At 39.3% G+C, this 20,455-nt stretch overlaps 2 protein-coding genes across 6 annotated transcripts in view; one reads left to right on the top strand and one right to left on the bottom strand.

Annotated features, from left to right (window-relative positions):
* The window catches only part of PRPF39 (pre-mRNA processing factor 39), a 37,106-nt gene extending 32,225 nt beyond the window's left edge, over positions 1-4,881 (top strand). For all 5 annotated transcript variants that reach the window (XM_046652580.1, XM_046652581.1, XM_046652585.1 and 2 more), the window contains 4 exons: positions 475-659; positions 3,462-3,536; positions 3,781-3,901; positions 4,141-4,881. In XM_046652580.1, coding sequence (XP_046508536.1) covers positions 475-659; positions 3,462-3,536; positions 3,781-3,901; positions 4,141-4,197 — 438 coding nt within the window. In that variant the 3' untranslated portion in view covers positions 4,198-4,881. The remainder of the gene's footprint in view (positions 1-474; positions 660-3,461; positions 3,537-3,780; positions 3,902-4,140) is intronic.
* A 327-nt stretch (positions 4,882-5,208) lies between these two features.
* FKBP3 (FKBP prolyl isomerase 3) lies at positions 5,209-19,244 on the bottom strand. The gene is made up of 7 exons (XM_046652586.1): positions 19,088-19,244; positions 16,523-16,624; positions 15,737-15,844; positions 9,263-9,398; positions 8,702-8,769; positions 6,814-6,911; positions 5,209-5,559 (listed from the first exon to the last, which is right to left on the bottom strand). The coding sequence occupies exons 1-7, from the start codon at positions 19,193-19,195 to the stop codon at positions 5,505-5,507; spliced, it is 675 nt and encodes a 224-aa protein (XP_046508542.1). The 5' UTR covers positions 19,196-19,244; the 3' UTR covers positions 5,209-5,504.
* Positions 19,245-20,455: the final 1,211 nt, after the last annotated feature.

Raw genomic sequence — 20,455 nt, 5'->3', positions numbered from 1 at the left:
GGCAATGTATGGGAAATTTCTCCTTTTTTAGATTTTCAGCTAATGCCAGGTCTGTTTAAGACACCGATTTATTTATAGCTCTTTGCTTCCAGCTGCAGTTTCGATGATTATCTACGGTTGTAAAGATAAAAATTAGTGGGAGCTGTAGAGATCATATTTTTTGTTTTACTTTATATTTGTCAGGGTAGGTGAAGCCACATTATACCTAAGATAGGATACAGTTTTAATTTATTGGCATTTAACGATTTGCATTGTTTGGGAGATACTAGGATGTTGTCACTACCTGTGAATGCGCCAGTTCATTTTTTCACCTGTTTAGATGTATGCTGAAACGTTTAACATGAGTTACATTTTAATACAGCAGTTTCTAATTTTGAATTTTTCAAATTGAGACACAAAATGTAAGGCATTTTAATGATCTGTCGTCTAACCAAAATATCTTAGAAATATTAACTGATACTGCTTTTTACACAGGAGAACACAAAGTTATACCTCAATTTACTTGAAATGGAATATAGTGGTGACCTCAAACAAAATGAAGAAAATATCCTGAATTGTTTTGACAAAGCTGTGCATGGTTCATTACCTATTAAAATGAGAATCACATTTTCTCAGAGAAAAGTGGAATTTCTTGAAGATTTTGGTTCAGATGTTAATAAGTAAGATCTTAATTATATATTATCTATTTGAATAGTAAATGAGCATTGATAATTTTGGATGGGAATTTGATGATCATTACAAATGAATACATTGTTAAGTTAAAAAATATTTGCCTAGGTTATTTTTCCTTAGATACATGTCTGGGTAGATTCACTTCTGTAAAGGTCTATGTGCTTTAACGGGAGGCCATATGGTTTGTCTTTCCTTCAGAAGTGTTTTCAAAATTTTAGCATGATTAGAAACCATGAATAGATGAGAGAAGGCAGGAAATAGCAATCCCATGAAAAAGGAAATGGGTCAAGGGTTGAACCCTGAACAGAAACATTTAGTACATAGGCCTGGAAAAATGGGTGGGGTTAATCTGGAATAGGAATGCTGTTTTATCTGACTACAGAAGAGGATGGATGTGGTTCCGCAGGTCACACTTAATGGCCTCATCCTTGTGCACTGTAAAAGGCTGAAACTGAGGGTGGTAAGTGGGTTCACTCTTGGGGATTTGGGGAAAGGAAACGTTTAAGATTTAAATTTGCAAAACAGAAGGGTAGAAATATTGAATAGAGCATTGCTGCCATTCCAGTCTTAACCTGATTCTAGTAAGGAAATATCCTAGTGCTTGTTAAGCATGTGCCTTCTCTATTTTAACTGAGTGATTTCTATTGAAACAGCTGTTCATAATGAGAATTACTTGTGTTTATATTTGTGTGCATTTTTGATGGTTGAGTAAAATTTTATTTAAACTAAAAAAACATTTAACATGAGTTACATTTTAATACAGTTGTATATATATGCTTGGCATCTTACTGTTTTATATGAATTGTCTAATGTAAAATACCTAACAGTCTAATGAGGAGTATAAGTCCTGTTCTTTTAATAGATGAAGAACGGCTTAAAGAGAGATTAGGCAGTTTTTCCAGGGTCACTTAGCAACTGGGATTAGAACCTATTTGAGTCTACGCTCTTAACCACCTCATGTGCTATATAGTTAGTGTCTTCTGTTTGTTTTGCAGTGAATAAAGTATACAAGAGAAATGGGATATATAACTCTAGCTTTTAGTCTAGTTGGATGCTGTGGTGATCAGAGGAAATATCTAAGTGCATGGGGTGGCATATAACTGTTATGAAGACTCTGATCTTTGGGGGTCAGACTGGATCTGTCATACTTCATAGAGGCGGGGCTTTGTTTAGTTACCACTGGATTCTGATAAGCTAAGGAGAGGATAAAATGGTGTAAGCAAGTTAAAGTTCATATGGAAGTAATGTCTGCTGGATGGGAGGGTTTTCTGATGTGGTTGAGTGTGGTGTTGGTTGTGCTGTGCCCTGAAAGCTGGACCGAGTTGAGAGCACATGTAGTACGCAGTTGACAGCAGGAAGCTATTGGAATTTTGATGGAGATTAAATGACCTATTTTAATTTGGCAATAACAGGCAAATTGGAGGCTCAACACAAAGATGCTATTTAGGCCATTGCAAATATAGTTATGGAGGGTCTGATTGTCAGGTCTAAGATTGTTGTAGTTGAAATTCAAAGAGAATGATATGAAAAAAATAAATGAGCCACATAGAAATTTAGGTAGCAGGTGATAAGTTGGTAAGAATTGATGTTGAAGTCAAACAAATCTAGGCTTAAATACCAGCTCTGTCACTTAGTATTTGCATATTTCTGTTTTCATGTTTTCTCACATGAAGATAGTCTTTTATCACCTAACCCACAAACCTGTTGGTTGTTCAAGGCCTTAAGGAAATTAGTGCACTTAAACTGCTTGATGTTGAGTAAACACTCAACCAGAGATTACTGGTATTAACAGTTTTCTAGCCCCTTCAACATTTTGCGACCAGTATTACTGGTAATTACTGCATGTGTCTATGTGTAGTCTGTCTAGGGAAGTTTACGTGCATGTGAAGTATCAAGGTCATTTCTGCAGAAATATGTTCAGGCTTGTAATTATTTTAAAAAATAATGCTATTTTTGTCTTTATAAAAACTATTTCAGAAAATGGCAAAAGGAAAACAAAACAATGATTTTAAAGTCAGTTTGGCTTCAAGTGACATTGTTTTTGAAGTTCTTATTTCCAGGGGAGACATATATAACACACCAAAATTTTTTACTTATTAAAAATTATCTTTTTAATCAATGATTGAAGTATACCAGTTACACCGTAGTTTTATATTCTCATTTGGTTTATCACATGGTCAAAGTTTAAATACACTTTATCCCTTACTAGTGGCAGGTGTCTTCAATAAGCACTGTTAAAGTAGATCTCAAAAATATACAAATTACTGTATAGAACTGTCAGGACTCATGGTTGCATTGGACAAAAGCACATCATCAGGGTCGTTGTCTAAGTTGTGTCTTAGATAGCCTCATGGGCTCTCTCTGTGTGTTAGAGATGATAAACCTAGGTAGCTCTTGGCCAGCATCCCATCAGCTTTTGCTAACTGTAGTAGAGAGAACAGGCACTTTTCCAGTATCTCAGCCAAAAATCCTTGGACTCACTGAACGTCCTGGTTTGGGTCATATGCTCACCTCTTAACTCATTACAGTACAGTATATATACTACTGTAATTGGCCAGTACTGTATCCCTGAGGCCCCATTTGAACCACACAGACTGAGAAGGAAAGTGCAGGGCTGTGGTTTCCCAAAGGAAATAGATCAGAAAGGTGGTTGGGGGCAGATTTTCTGCTGGCTCATTAAAAAAGGATGTTCATTGCAACACACTTGTTTCCCTAAGTGGAAATAACTTAGCAATTTAAAAAATTTAAGTGTGGTTTTGTATATTACAGAGGATTTTTTCCTTCTCCAGGCTTCTGAATGCCTATGATGAACATCAAACACTCCTAAAAGAACAGGATTCTTTAAAAAGGAAAGCAGAAAATGGGTATGTAACTTATGCTGAATCAGGAAGGGATGCTTAAAAGGTATTTCATTGTGGAAATGCCTTTAAAGACAAATATTTTAAAATGTTACTTTTATGTTATGTAATTTATTGTCATGATTTCAAAAAATCACAAAGCTGAGTGGTTGAGAACTTCAGTAACACAAATGTACACAGGTGACATTGATCCATTTGTTAAAGTACTTATTGGTAGTTTTCAAAGTTTCCATTTTGATCTTTTATTTAGATCAGAAGAACCAGAGGAAAAGAAAGCACACACAGAAGATACAACTTCATCATCTACACAGATGATTGATGGTGATTTACAGGCAAATCAAGCTGCATATAATTATAGTGCCTGGTATCAAGTGAGTTCACATTATCATAATTGAATTTTTTGTTCATAGATGTTATTAGAAGCATGTGTCAGGATAGTCTTAAAAAAATGCTTTCCTTCTGTTCTAGATTAATACAGTATTTGTGGTTAGGTCGTGGAATTTCAGCATTGAACACATGCCTATTAAAGATACCAGCTTTAAGGATATGTTTATATATGGAACTCAGCCATAGTTCTAGTATGCTAACATGTTTGCTTCCTTCCTTTCAGTACAATTATCAGAATCCTTGGAATTATGGACAGTATTATCCTCCTCCTCCAACCTGATGGGAAAATGTAAATATCAGATGGAGTGTGTGAAAAGTATGAAATTATTTTTTTTTAATGAGGGATGTAAACATAGCATAAGCTTGTCATATTTGATAACTTGTCTTCCCTGTTTCTGTGTAACATGATTTGTTTAGTAATAGGGGAAAATGTCACTTAGTAGCTTACCACAGATACTGTTTCCTACCATTTATAAAAATTTACTTTTTATTGGAGAACTATTTTTTTGATTTTTGCATTAAGCGGTCTAGAATTCTTTTGCAATGCATTTGCAAGAGTTTTGTAGCCTTAAGGGTAGGAAAAAAAAAAATGACTGCAAATCATGTCATTGTAGTACAAGATGCTGAAAACACATAAGGGCTGGTTATTAAGGATTTACCTCTTGTGTAAAACAAAAAATGGATTTTTAACCTTTGCCGACAAGGTTTTGTCTGTTTCAGTTATCCTTGTGAATGTGGATCTAACTCCAGAAAAGATATACTATTAAAACACTATGTCTTGGAGTAGAGATTATAAATGAGAATATGGAATGTTTGCATCCCTTTAAAAAAAATGAAAATCATATCAGAAGTATGTTTCAGGAGACTTTGTATTTAGAATATTCATGTAAAACTTGTGAGCAAGCTTTCATTTTGATCAAACTGATCACCACTTTTGTAATAAAACTGAAGACTCATCCACTAATTGTTATGAATTTATTTGGGGGGGACTCGCCTAATAACATTAACTTTATATTCACCATTATTAGTGGTTCATTGATTTTGAAGTGTCCTTTTCTTGAATTCACCTATTATCTTCTTGCCAAAATTCCTTAGCCCTTTTAGCTTTCTCTCAATTCTCTATGGCTTTGCCTTCTCACTATACAAGAACACTTACTTACTCATTTGGAGACCTTTAAAATGAGCATCCCTGGCAAAGCTGTCCACACAATTTTACTGCTACTCCCTGGTGTGAGGAAATCTTAGTCCTGGTTAACCTAGTCAGAACACTGATATATCAACACCAAACAAATCAAGACACTGGATTAATTTTTATTGAGCCTTATAGTACACAACATGAGGTTAAGAGGAAAATCACTTCTCCTTAACCAATGTTTTACCCAGCTGTAGTAAAATATTTTAAACTTCAGGGATATATAAGGGATTACGTTTCTTAACAGTTGGGGATCAAGTAAACAAGTCCTAACTCTTTGAATTTTCCAGTTGACTCTTCCCTTATAATAGTAAGCAGCTCTAATTAGTTACATAAGTTTCTTCAAGGCCATGTTTTATTGTTGCTGATGTCTTTAGATCTGAAGCATTGCTATTTCAATCAATATCCACTAATTCCACTTCAAAAATGAGTTTTGCATTTGGTGGAATTCTGTTGAAGAAGTCAAGGTAAATTTGGTAAAAACTGCTTCTCTGTCAATAACCTTAGTCTAAAATTAGAATTATGTATACTGCTTATTGGTAATTAACCCCCAAGGGAAGGGGCTTCACAGTTGATCCCAAGACTCACACATCCTAGCCTAGAGGTTCCAAAGGGTACCTTTGCAAATGGAGAGCATAACCTATCAGTATAGGCTGACCAGGTAAGTTGAGCTTGGACTAGAATGCCTCAGCAGTACTCCCAAATTAGCCACCACTTAATGAAGACTGCTACTCAGCACTCCAAAAAAAAAAAAAAAAAGTGATTTCAATCTAGTCGAGTATATAAGTTATATTAAATCAAAGTTCGCATGAGGTATTTGATATTTGTTGGGAATTTTAAGACGCTGAGTTCACAGAGGAGTGTGATTATATCTGACTGGTCTTGAGATATGTCACATGAGAGGGAGGGAGCTGTAGCTGGCCATCTGAATATTCCCAAATAATTTCACCTGATAAGACTCCAGGACTTCCATTTTCCCCCACCCCGTAAACTTACTCTAACTGGTTGAACTAGTCCAATGGGATTGGAACCAACAATAGAAAAAACTACATTCCCACTTACCTACTGGACTGTTCTGGGCAGAACGGTCTGGAGTCATGGCTCTCTTTTTTTAATGTTCACAAACTGGGCATTATCAGAAAAGTATCATCGTTAGTAGTGACCACAAATGCTTATACTACTTTGGACCTGTGGTGTCCATTTCACAACTAGTAATCCTCAACATGTATTCCACTTCTAAGCTTTGAATACACATTTAACTGCTTAAAATCATATGGTAGCATAGTTTTTATATTTTTAAACATAATTTTATACTGTACCATAAAATTACCATGAGGCATACTCGCATCATTTTGCTACAGCCGTTTGTATTTGGAATCTTAACTCCTTGAAGTAAATCCTCCAAACATTAAGAGTGGCCTTTCAAAGATGAAAACTGAAACTTCACAGTTTAGGTCTTGAAAATTAAGGGCTTGAATTAGAGGAAAAATGGTAGATTCCAGCTGAAGTTTGGATACTTTGTACCAACAGAAAATATTAACTGTTGTCTATATTGAGGGTGTTAACACAAAAGCATCTGAACATCAGGAAGACGGGTCTGGACAGGATTCCTGATCTGGAGGTTAACCTAGACAGCATCTGTCCTACCTTCAGGTGATCTTTTTTAGTGTTTTTTTCCTTTAATTACAAAGGAAAAAAGGATACTTGGCATCAGGCTGTCCTTTCTTTCCATAAGCCCATTCTGGTTCAATCTCCAGTCGAGCCTTTTCTCCTTTACTCATGGTCAGGAGTGCTTCATCCCACTAAAGGCAAGAACATAAAGTAAAAACTAATGATATTTTGCAAAAAAATACATGAAAAACCAAAAGACAGGATTATACACAAACAAGTATTCTATTACTGGATTTCATTATGTCTTAAGGTAATGTCCTTGGGTGAGTCCCTAAATCTTTGTGCTTTATTTCCTCAATGAAGAAGAAATAAGGATATATTAAAACAGTATTTTCTTAGTGTAATACTCAAACTCCTCAAATGATAAAATGTGAAAGCAGTTTTGTAAACTGTAACATGTCATATGTTATGAAACCAGTTTGTTATTAGCATTACCATAAAAAACTTGCTACACTTTTAGATCACAGGACAAACTTGTATTTATTTTTATAGGGATAAACTAATAAGTACTCTAAAAGCTGTCTTAAGATTACCAAATTGTAATAGTGGAGTCAGTGATGGCACATAAAATAAATTATGTTAGAGCATTAAGATCTTTTGCAGAAAATAAAACTATTCAAAGAAATGACAGAGGTGCCTGGGTTGCTGCTCCATCCTGTCCAAATTTGGATCTTAACACCAGGTACCAAATACAGTTAAATCAACATGCTACAAGGATACAGGATATATTACTGCTCTCATGTACTCTGTTGAAATGTAAGAATAACAAACTGAAGGGATACCGACAGAGCTGTCACAAACTGGAAATAAGAATATGGTAGACTAGGAGAAATTTACCAGTAAGCAAATAGTTACAGAAGTAGAAAAATGCTCAACTTGATATATACTTGCTATCAACTTAGTATAATCAGGTAGCAGTTAAAGTTACTCTCAACTAAATCTTTAGTTTCAAGATGTTTTATATTCTGTTTTGGGGTCTGGATAGGACTGAACCATTATTTTAGGACTTACTCAGAGTACAAAGAATAACACAGTGAGGGTTCTCAGAACTGCATTTAAACAGGTGTTTCAGTTATTCATGTCTGATGTTCTGAGTAATGACAATTTAAAACAGCAAGTGGGCCCGAACACGACAACCCGATTCAGTGAAATCGATAACCAGTCCTGCTCTTTCACCTCCTTTTGTACCCTGACTGCAGCGGTCAGCACAACTCAAGCCTAACGTTCCCTTTTCTGTTTCCTTCTGTTCTCTCGTATGAAAGGGTGGGTGATAACGGCAGGCTTATGACTGAAGGATTTTCTGCTCTTTGAGCCTAGGTTGTGAGAGGCTACAAAACAAACTCCTGCTTCTGTCAGTACTTCCCTACGCCAGGTATTTTATCTTTCTTGACCATGGATAAGTGCTTTACAACACAGGTAACATTTTACAAGAATTTTAAAAATAAATTTAGGAAGTCAAACGTGACAAAGAATTAGTTTATGGAAAAAAACCAATAAAAGGGGTAGACATGGAAGGAGATTTCAGTCTCTACTATAGTGTGTGCTTTAAGTTATGCTCATTTCCTCTTCCAACCCTGAGGTAGGCCATACTGTCCTTATTTATAGATGGAGAAACTCAGACCCAGAGAACTGAACTGAGGCCAGATCAGTTAGTAATGTCACTCAATTTGTGCCATTTATATGTCACACGATATTATTTTTCTTTTGATTTTTTCAACTATTTTAAAAGCATGAAGCCATTCTTAACTCCCAGGTTGTACAAAAACGGGCGGCAGGCTGGGTTTGGCCCACGGGCTGTGGTTTGCTGACGCTGGCTTAGAGACTCAAAGATTGTTTCTTTTCATCATACCCCCAATCCTAATTCTCTATGGCACCACACTACAAGTAGCATATGCCAGAATCACTGCCACTCGTTACTTACTCCTCTGATAACTTTGCCTATTCCAACCTTAAAACTTAAAGGCTTGGCATTTTTCTTCTTCTTTGAACCTGTAAAACAGATTTTAGTTATAATTAATGATAAAATTAAGTTCCAACAGAAAAATATAGTTAAGTCTTTAAGTTGATTTCTGAATTTACCATACTGTGTATTTAAAAGGAAATAAAAATTTAGAAAGTCAGGTCATTCATGAATAAAATTCTAGATGTAAAAATAATTATGGTCTAAATGGGGGAGGGGGAAGGATCTCAATTTACACTACTAAAATAGCACAGAATTTGCCTTTTCTATTAAAATACTAAAGCGTCACTTTGGGACATTAACCAAGTTTAGATTAAGCTGCTTTACTTTTTGTTTTCCAATGACAAGGGGTCTTTACTCAGCCAGTAAGTAATGAATTGAAGAATGCTTCAAGTAAATCACAGGTGCAAAAGACTGGAAAAAAGTGACAGCCAAGGGAAAGGTACTGCCAACTGCTCATCTACCATACAAATATTTTGCAATGCCTTACAGCCAAAAAGATAGTATTACATTTAGACTTACTTGTTTGAATATTAGTATCAAAAACAGTGCCGTCCTGTAATGTTCCTGTATACCAGCAGTGGACAACATCTCCCTTTTTGGGAAAGTTGGTTTTATCTCCTTTTTTAAGAACAGATTTTGTGTATTTTGGTGGACCCTAAAAAAACACACACACAGTTATTAACTCATGTCCTTCTTTTAGCAGGATGACAAAGACAATACTTATACAGCCAACTGTGACCTAAGTCCAGTGAGAGAATTTCACAGATCTGGCAACAAACTATTTTGCCTCTAGTTCACCTCAGTGAGTTAAACGCACTCTCTCATTTCAATCTGTTACGACAACATCAGTAACTAGCATATCTATAATTTCAAATAACTTACAGCTTCTTTGGAAACCAGTGTTCTTTTGATAAGAGTCTATTAATTATTCAACAAACCACAAAATGAATCCAGTCATTTCCCAAGGTTAGAAATATCATTCCTATTTAGTTCTTACAATATCATAAGGCATCAAATAAAACATTGTAACGTTAATAACTGACATTACTAAATATTTTTATTATATCCAATTAGAATGAATGCAGTAATGTTGCCTCTGTTCCTGAGTTTGAAAATAAGTTCACACAACGAATGAAATTATCTATAGAAATTAACCATAATAGACCTATTTCCTAGAACAAAGCAGGATTATCAGAGCCATTTTGTAAAAAAAAAAAAAAAAAAAGCTAAAGGCTAATCAATGATGACTCATATATGTGAGGAAAGCAATTTCCTAGTTAAACTTAATAATATATACAAAATCTTTCAAAAAAAAAGGTGGGGGGCCGGCCCCGTGGCCGAGTGATCAAGTTCTCACGCTCTGATTTGGTGGCCCAGGGTTTCATCGGTTCGAATCCTGGGCACGGACATGGCACCGTTCATCAGGCCATGCTGAGATGGCATCCCACATGCCACAACTAGAAGGACCCACAACTAAAAATATACAACTATGTACCAGGGGGCTTTGGGGAGAAAAAGGAAAACTAAAAAAGTCTTAAAAAATATATATATAGAATTTTATACTACAGAATATTTAATACCGGGAAAGGAAATAAGAGGTATTAAACACCTATTATCTGCCAGTCACTTAACACATACCATCCCACTCAATCCTAACAATCCTCTGAAGGAGGTATCACCTACTTGCATTTTTGCAGATGAAGAGACTGAGGTTGAGGGAATTTATGCAGCAGAACTAATGAGTAGTAGAGAATGAATATGGACTTGGGTTTGTCTGAATCCAAAGCCCCTGTTTTTTCCACTGTACCAAAATACCTCAAACAACAGAGATAACGATAGTCAACCTCCACTGATGTTAAGTTAAAATGGCTGACATCTACTGAGTGCCCTCTGTGTGCTGGGCACTATCCCAGATGCTTCACGTACATTAACTCAACTGTCACTACCTTAGCAGGTGGAGGGACTACTACCCCTATTTTACAGGTAGGGGATACAAGGACAGAGTGGCTAAGCAACTTGCTTAAGGTCCTACAGTTCCCATGTGGCTGGCAGGACTGGAAACCAGGCAGCCTGGATATAAAGCGACGCTCTGCACCACTTTACTACCTCTGAAGCGGAGGGAAGGTCGGGTATTAGCTGAGTCACTTTCTTACACTAACTCATTTAACCTCACAGCAACCTGGGAGTCTTCCTCGTCTTTTATAAAGTAGGGCTTTGTACCCTATCCAATTCAGCGTCCAAGGATTAGCGCACTCAACTCAGCCAGGCTACCTCCTTAAAGCAGAGAAAGTCACGTCTGCAGCTCAAGTACAATGTGTGTTACAAAAGCAAGCGGCAATCCCTGACATTCCCATTCCACGCTCGTCTCAGCGAGAAAGGCTGCAATCTACAGTCAGGTGTCTACTGGTAGCAGCGTGAACTGGGGCCATCTCTTTGGAAAGCACTGTAAAGTGAAAAGTGTGACAAATAATAATTCTATTTGTACAAATATATGCTCAAGTAATGTGAAACAGGAAAAAATCTTTATGCCATTATTAATGGTTACCCATAATGACAAAATAATCACAAATCTATGGTAATACCGAGTTTTTAACAATGTGCAAAAATTCTTAAGTGAAAATCAACAGAAGGTTCTAACTACAGTAAAATCTCAACTATTTAAATAAATATATGCATAGAAAATATCCGAACATTCTAGTCATAAAATGAGTAAGTCATGTGGATGTAATGGACAGCACAGGGAATACAGTCAACAATACTGTAGTAACTTTGTATGATGACAGTTACTAGTCTTATCAGGGTGATCATTTTGTAATGTAAATAAACGTCGAATCACTGTGTTATACCTGAAACTAATACAATATTGTATGTCAACAATAAAATATATATATATATTCAAAGAAAACATTCTGAAATGTTACACTTGTTCATTTCTAGGTGTTATAATTTTGTATCCTCTATCCTTTTCTGTTGTTTTCTATTTAAAAAATAGCATGTTTTTTATATCAGAAAAATAAATCTATTTTTAAAAATAAAGCTGACTTCACGAAATCTGCTAACATATTCCAAATCTGTAAATAACTTTTGTTTTTCTGAGGAAGATTAGCTCTGAGCTAACATCTAACGCCAATCTTCCGTTTGCTGAGGAAGACTGGCCCTGAGCTAACACCTGTGCCCATATTCCTCTGTTTTGTTATGTGGGCTGCCTGCCACACACAGCTTGATGAATGACGCATAGGTCTGCGCCTGCAATCCGCACCCACAAACCTGGGCTGCCGAAGCGGAGCACCCCAACTTAACCACTACACAGCTGGGCCCCTGAAAATAATTTTAATTAAAAAAATTTAAAAGCCACAAAATGACAATGACTACATATATTCATTATGTGAGAATATCAGAATATCTTAAGACTTTATTATAAAGAAATTATATATAACTGAATGGATAAGGTATGATTAGCAAACAATACCACATTTTAAAGCTTATTGTCTGTCATTCTATTGTTTTTCCATTTGTTGTCCCAAGTTGCTTGGGTTGTTATATACATTAGAGGTCCTAAAATAATGCAAAAACATTAAATTGGTGGCTGTGGCTCAGTCTTAAGTGAAGGTGCCAGTTTGCCCACTCGTGGCGTCCATTTCAGTGTTTCAAAGTCTTTTATGGATCACTCATTCTTTGCTGTTAAGACCATTAGAAGAAAAGGGGTCTAACATAATGAAGTTTAGGAAACACTACGTTAAACAAAGTTAGATATGCCTCCATTCTTCACGACTTCTCAGAGCTATTAGTAATATGCAGTGTGAACTTTCAAGTAGGAGACACAAGGTACAGGGTTTGATGATACCAGGAAACACCTGGAACTTCTGGGACCTTTACCATACACTTTGAGAAATGCTGCTCTAGTTATCTGATCTGATTTTGGTTTCACTTCAAGAACCTGGCTGCTTCATGGTGAGAGGTCAGAATCAGTCCCAAGGCTATTCTGGAGTTACATGTTTGAATGACCTGGCTTTTAGGTAATTTCCTGGCTTTGCAGCAATTTCTTAGTCCAGATGATGAAAAGAACTACATTCCCAAGATTGGCTCTGAACTTGATACTTCTAGATCCAGAGATAAAGGAACTTTGTGTGACAGCAGTCATTACATTGCAATTAACTGGATGACATCATAGCCTCTAAAAGCAAGAGTATATAATGTAAGTATTCCTATTATTAATTCAAGAAATATTTGAGCATGTTCTGTGTTAGAAACGAGATGCACAGGTGAGTTGGGAGAAATGCCTGGCCCCTCCTCTAGCAGAGAATATAGACGTGTACAATCACGCTATGAGACCTGAAGAGGAAGCACAGAGTCCTAAGATGGGAATGACACAGTGACCTAACCCAGTATAGGTTATAGGCCGGGAGAGGACTCTGTGAAGTAATGTTTAAATTGTATTCTGAAGGACAAGAGAAGTTACTCAGGTGAAGGGGGGAAGGCTTACAACACAGAATAGCATTTTCATAGCTGGGAAGAGCATGCACACAGTGCAGTCTGCAAGGGAGGAACACCGGTATGAGAGCAGCCAGGAAGACCTGGAGCACACGTTGCTAAGAACCTGCTCTCTGAACTTCCGGTCACTGAGCAGCCAATTAAGAGTTATAAAGAGAGAAGCTATAGAATCAGATCTTTTAAACAGATCACTGTGCCCCAGTGTGAGGAAGGCACAGGGAATCAAAAGGAGTGGGGAGGCTTGTTCTGAAGAGGCTGTCTAGTACTCAAGGTCTACACCAGGGTGCTAACAATGAGGACAAAAGGTGAACGGATCTGAGACACATTTACGCAGAACCGACAGAATTTGGTGATGACTAGATGTAAAGGAGTTTTAAAGGATGAATCTCCAGTTTTTGGCCTGACAACTGCTACAGCGATTTCTGACTGCTGAGTCTGAGTTCCTGCCCCAACTTATCATTTCTCTCTTGTCCAATATTCATTCACACTTGAAAACTTTCCCTCAACACTATTTAATACATAATAGACAATAAATATATTGACTATGACTGATTTATTTAAAGTCCTGTAAGAGCTATTAGAAAGGTTCTTTACATTAAAATAAACAAGGTAGAGATAAATAATATAGATACCACGTGTTGAATCACACTAAGTCTTTGAAATTGAGTGCATATTTTACACTGAAAGCACATTTCAATTCGGAGTAGCCATGAAGTGCTCAGGAGCCACATATGGCCAGTGACTAAGGCACTGGAAAGCACAGTTCTGGACAGTACAGAATTACTGAAAATTTTTGAGCAGGGTGTGGTTTGCAGGATATCACCGTAGAAAGCTTACCAGAATAGCCATTTTGGGGCTGAATAGATGAAGAAAGAGAATGAAGGCAGGAGATCAACTGAGCCACTTTTCTGACACTACAGGTCTGAGACCTTGGAATGCTTGAGAATCAAAAACTAATGGATAAAGATTTGAAAAAGAAGAAAGGTATTTGAAAGCAGTAGTCCTGGGGGAAACATGAGAAGGGAAAAGAGAGCCAAAGAATCCGAGAACACTGAAGCTGGGAAGAAGAGAATGGTTACAACTCTGGAGGTTAACACTCTGGTAAAACAGAACACAGGAGTATGTAATGAGAAAGAAGTGAGAATTTGTGAGCAAGTGTCAAGCAGTTTACGTGGGCAGTGTGATGGGCAATCGAGCGTGGGACAGTGTAAAAGCTGTTGAGTAGCAGTGAAACCAGAAAATGTGCTTGGCTGGTATCAAGCATGAATGTATGCCAAGTCCCATAAACAATTTTATGATTCTTTCTCTTCACAGTGCTCGCTCTGCAGTCCCAAAGAAGAAAGCACAGTACTGGCCAGGAGGCTACGGAATCCAGGTGCTGAGAAGACAACGAGAGCATAGGACGGGGCTCAGGCTGGCCAGTGAAATGAAAAGAGGTCTTAAAGAAAAGGATACAGGTGAGGATCCTCACAAGATCTCTCTAGATTGTCTCCAGACCTTTACAGCCTTTTATTTTTATTTCTAACTCTCTTTTTCTTAACCTCTTAATGATATACTATCTGTTACCTCATACCTCCCTTATTCTAATTTTCTGGAAGGTAAACTATATTGCCAATTGCTTTTGCAACTGTTTTAGTAATTATTATACCCCTATTTACCTGAGTAGCTGCTGAATACTTGCCCAGTATAAATAACATTTATCAAATATTATTAGTTGTGATAAAACCTCAAAATTCTTTTTGTGTCTTTCAACCAACAGAAAAAGATCATGCAAATCAACTACCTTTAGTCATGTCAACATCTATAATCCTATACCTGAACATACTGTCTGCCCACAAATACCCAGATGCTACAGCTTCATTAACAGGCTATATCGCTTCACAAGTGAAGAACTCATATTATTATTATTAGACTATTATCAACGACGCCAAGACGGCTAGGAATGCGTGGGCTTAGCTGGTAAGATACTACCACAAGTGGCAGGATTATAATCTATTCAGCTCTACTAAGGCTGTCCATTTGCAGAAATGGTTTTATCTGGTTCTTCGAACCTTTGTATCAAAACATCAAACTTGAACTGGGAGTGATGAGACAGACGAACTCACACCCTGCAGCCAAGCCTGGACCAACTATTTCTACTGCCAAGGACATCATACACACTAGAAAAAATAATCAAAACAAAGTTTCTTTCACTCAGTCAACTTGGATATAGAATCAGGACCTTAAAATAGTTCTGCAAGCCCAGATCTGGCCAGACATAGACGCAATACAAAATACAAAACTAGAGGTTTTCCACAGGAAAGGTTTACTAACTGTAAACCACTGCTTCTCAGGCTTTTCTCCTGATTCATACACCTGCAGGAGACGGCACACTCCAAACCAGTGTTTGGTTCGCTGAAGGTGGCCATACTCAACCCACCTTACCATGAGAAAGCAGTGCTGTAAGCAAATCCCTTTCTCAAATTCACATGAGAAATAAACTGAGAAACTTCATATACAAACCTCATCCAGAGTCTCTTCAGACTTGGTTTCTTTGGGTTTATCTTCATTAAGCTTCACATTTTTCACCTGCTCGGACACTTTACTTACACTTTCAGTGCCCTTGAAACGCTGCAAGGAAAATGTTCTCATGTTTATCATATTCCGGACAGGCGGAAAGCCCCTCAATGACCGACCACGTGCACCGTGGACACTGGCTACGGAACTCGCACGCACGGAACTGGAAGTGCACAAGGACGAGGAGGAATCTTGTGTTAAGCATCTCAATAAACTATGACCCTCAATCATCTCACAACAAATATTTTGAAATGAGAACCAGGACCTTTAGGAAGGCCAACTCAGACTCAAAGATGAATACTATTCAAACGACTCCTTAATAAAGATTCTTTTCTGTGGAAGACAGTCATTTCATAGTAACAAACACCGGGGAATTTCTTAAAATCTGTTTTTCTTACGGCTCAGCCTAAGTCTAGCCCAGACTTTAAATTCATTAATGAAATGGAACTTACTATGGATTTGTAACTTTTCAGTGCCCTTAAGAATTTGTCTTAATTTAAGCTACCAGGGAGTTATTTTTTAAAATCTGGTCCCTTTCAAAATATCAAAAAATCCTGCCATACTGCAGATCAGCCTCATGGATTTGACAGCTAGTCTCCCTATGATTACAATTAGGAGAAACTGCAGCTGGAAAAACTTCCACATATTCTGCAAATAAATGCATTTAAAACTTCTTTTGGGGAATAAAATATCTAAAATGATATTCTGGTAAGAAAATGTAACAATACTCACCTTACTTTCAAAAAGATGGTTATAGGCTGTTACCAAATGGTCCTTGTTAGCTGTCTTAGCCACATTTTTAATGTTTCCTAATAACTTATGTTCTGCAAGAAACTAAAGAAAAAAGCTGGTTAGCTGAAATAACTTGCCTCATAAGGGTCTAAAATTAGAAAATGACCTTTTATGTTAGCAATTATGTTTTCAATAGTACTATTAATGAAAGAACAAGTGAAATAAACATTGTATTTCATACTCCATAACAACAAAAAAAGATTTAAGGAAGATTAAACAAAACTATTGGGTATTTTATAAGAATTATTCACAGGACTGGAGCTGTACCTTATGTAGGGGTCACACTGGGTACACTAACCCTTTGCCCGCTCTGGAACTCAGAGAGAAGCACATTTACATAGCAAGCACACTGGTAACTGGGCAGAACTGCTCTTGGCAGGATGCTACTCGGCCCTGGCCCTGGGAGAATCCAGCCATGTTAGGCATAGCTAGCTATCCTGACACATCTGTAACCCATTCTTGGCAGACTGGGAAGCACTGCTACACAATGCTAGATATATACTGGTTAAGTGTGTGGGCTGTGGAGTCAGACCATCCGGGTTAAAATCCTAGCTGTCTGATTTTTGACAAGGGACTAAGCTTTTCCAAAGGCTCTGTTTCTCCGTCACAGTGGAAGATTAATAACAGCATCTATGGCAGAGGACTGTTCTAAGGGTAAATGCAATACTCCATTTAGCATAGAGCCTGTCACACAGTAAGAACTAAATAAATGTTAGCTATTATCACTAATAATACGTCTAATAACTCAAAGTAACTGTAGAATTCCATTTCTCTCAAACATAAGACTAGGTTGGCACACGGACAACAAAACAGTACTAAACTATCAAGTCATCAGATTATGTAACTTCATCTGAAAATCACATAATGTGGGAATTTTAATAACTTGTTTTCCCTTAATTTATTCTGCTTCCTTTTCTGTCTTGTGGTCCTTGCTTGATTCCTCATTTTGTCACTTTCTCAAAGTTGTCCTCTGGCATCTTCTAATTTTTTGCTAAAACAGTTTTTCTAACACTATCACTATTGTATTTTTTTTCCCCTCTGGTTTTTCTCTCCTCCCTTAGAGAAATGTTCTAAATGATAAAAGCTGATGGGGAAAAGCTATTCTGATTAAACAGAAGTAATGAGTTGCTTTAGCACTCTTGTGATTTCTTTAGCAAGGTTCCAGAAAAATATCCAAAATATAAACATTTCCTTGATATTTTATGATCAATAAAACAGTGACTGTCAAATATAGGTTTAAGTACGTGAATGAACGCTGGAGAATATGCACTTAAAAGGTTAATATGTTATAAAAATATTTTGATAATCCAAGTCTTGAAATTGTCCCATGTGGGCCGGTTTTACATTAGATTCCATTTTGGGATGACTTGTTTTATAAGAACTTGAATGAAATACAGTATTGAGAATTAAATTTAGTAAATGATATGCCTACTACATTCTATTGTTCCAGTTGGAGTACGAATCGTTTTAAGAGAAAAAAGTTCCACTAAAACGGTATCTGTGAGGCACGGTCTTTCTTTTTCATCCTTGTATCCCCAAATACTGCATAGTTCTTGCTACAGACGTTGTAGAAATACTTACTGATGTCAGGATAATTATTCAGGAGTATGGAACTGGAAGTTGGAGAATAATTATATCTCCCCTTCAAGAACCCTCAAAATGAAAATAAATTAAAATCCTCTCAAAAGAACCCAAAAACAGATTTTCTAAGTGCCAGTTTAGAACTTCGATAAAAAATCGTAGAAACACCCTATTCAGGCTGCTGCTCCTATTTCCGATAAGCGGCTCATGCCGCGCGCACCACCACACAGACCGTTCAGCAATTTAAGAGAGGCTAATTAAATCTTAATGTCCCAAGGAGAAAAAGGCAAGTCTCAGGAAAACAACTTGTGACTACAGACAGGCGGTTAAGATGGAGACTACGCTGGAAAAAAGGCAGGACCTGCGGTATAAACAAAGCCAACGACACGTCTTCGCTTGTTCATAACAATGGGAGACACTATACAAAACGCACGTGTGACTCCCCTCACATAACGAGGAAAAGGCCATTCAAAGGGTCGGTATTTTAAAGAGTAAAGGCACAATCTACGGATTTTTAAAAATCACTAGTAACGACGAGCAAAGCCCGCGCACCCGGCGTTCCCGCAGAGACCTCCGTGTCGCCTCCCATCTCCCCGCAGGGGCGCGGGCTCCCCGGCCCCGCCTGGGTCCCGAGCCCCGGGGCGGTTTGCCCGGCCTCCACCCTCACTCGAGCATCCCAGCGAGGCCCTCACTGCGCTCGCTGCCCTCGGGCCCAGGACGCAAGGCCGCCCCCACTCCCCGCCCCATCCCGAGCGGGGCCGGCCCGGGGGCGGGAGCGCGGCCTCAGGGCGCACGCGGCCTCGCGGGCCTCCAGGCCAAGGCCGCGGCGGCCGAGGGCGGGGGCGGAGGGAGCCGGGATGTACGGCATCGGGGGGGAGGCGGCGCTCCGCCGCCCCGGCCCGGCCGCCACGCCGCCCCTGGTACCGAGTCTGAGCCGTGGTCTTGCAGAAACTTGATAATGTCCTTCTTGGGTAGCTGCTCGCTGCGCAGCTGCTCCACGGTCCAAGCCCGCTGCGGAACGGCCGCCGCCATCTTCCCCCGCTGCCTCCGCTTCACTGAACCAGCCCGCCGCGGCTCGGCGTCGCCCCGCCCCCAGGGCGCGGCGTGGGCCCGCACGCACCTCGAGGGGCGGGGCCGCCGCGGGCCCCGGCGGCGAGGAGGAGCGTCCTTGTGTGACGTCGGGCCTGTGCTTTGTGGGCGTCTTTGTTGTGTCCGGGAGAAACACCCGCGGGTGTGGGCGGGGCGGCCAGCTACGCGGAACACCTCCAGCTGTACTTGACTCGTGACTGGAGCCCTTGGGGGGCGCCCTCGATGGCAGTGCTGTCTACCAGCTGTTCCCACGCTTGTTTGTTACCGACGGGCTGCTGAGCCTTTAGGCTCTACACCCTCTTTAAACAACATCATTGAGACATCGAGCCCCATTTTATCTAGTTCTAGCCTGAGGATTCACGCCGGAACTAGCGGAGTCCTTGGCCGTCAGAATGACCCAAGTCCCACCGTCTCCCTTTTAAAACCCTCACAAATGAGACTAAAGTACAACCTGCCCCCTGTCCCCTAATACAAACACGACACAGGGGCGCAAAAGCACGTTGAGAACTTTGACAAAGGACCCCCGTGAGGGCGCCGCAGCGAGGCCGCTGCCCGCCGGCTCCGAGTGGAGAGCGCAGTGGGACGCCCCCGTTTACCTTCGGCTTGTCCCACGACTGACAGGGCCACACCGTTCGCTTCCCTTTTAACAATAAAAACATTAAGACAATGGGTGACCGCTCTTAATAACGAGAAAAACAGGCCTGGCGTTCTGTTTTCTCGGCCTAGATGGCGGAGGCCGACTAGATGTCTAATTCTAGCTAAACCCTTTTGCTTTTCACCTCTTCTTCCTACTTGTAAGCACAGCCAACAAGGAATAGGGCACGTCAGACGCTCAATAATGTTAAGTTCACAAAGACGTGGCGCTCTACTGTCTCCGGGATCCTAAAGTTACTTATTTTTCTCATTTTAAGTGGTAACACTGTAGCAAAGCTGCCCGGACACTTAGCCACGGGAAACGGAACTGAAGAGTCTACATGAAAACTGAGAAGGGGACCACATTTAGAGTAACTCAACAACAAGGCGCATGCGTCTTTGGGCGGGCCGCGAGAGCTTCCGGGAAGCCAGCCAATCATACTCCCAGCGCGAAGGCGGCGGCGGCCTTTTCAAGTGGGCGAGCGGGCCGCAGTCCCGCCCTCCGGCCCGCTGTCTGTGTGAAGGGGGCGGATGGGCAACGGCCTGGCGGCGGTGGAGCGGCGGCGGCAG

This window comes from Equus quagga, chromosome 2 (genome assembly GCF_021613505.1).
Source record: "Equus quagga isolate Etosha38 chromosome 2, UCLA_HA_Equagga_1.0, whole genome shotgun sequence".
NCBI lineage: Eukaryota > Metazoa > Chordata > Mammalia > Perissodactyla > Equidae > Equus > Equus quagga.
The sequence above is the reverse complement of the archived record's forward strand: the minus strand, read 5'-3'. Positions and strand labels throughout refer to the sequence as shown.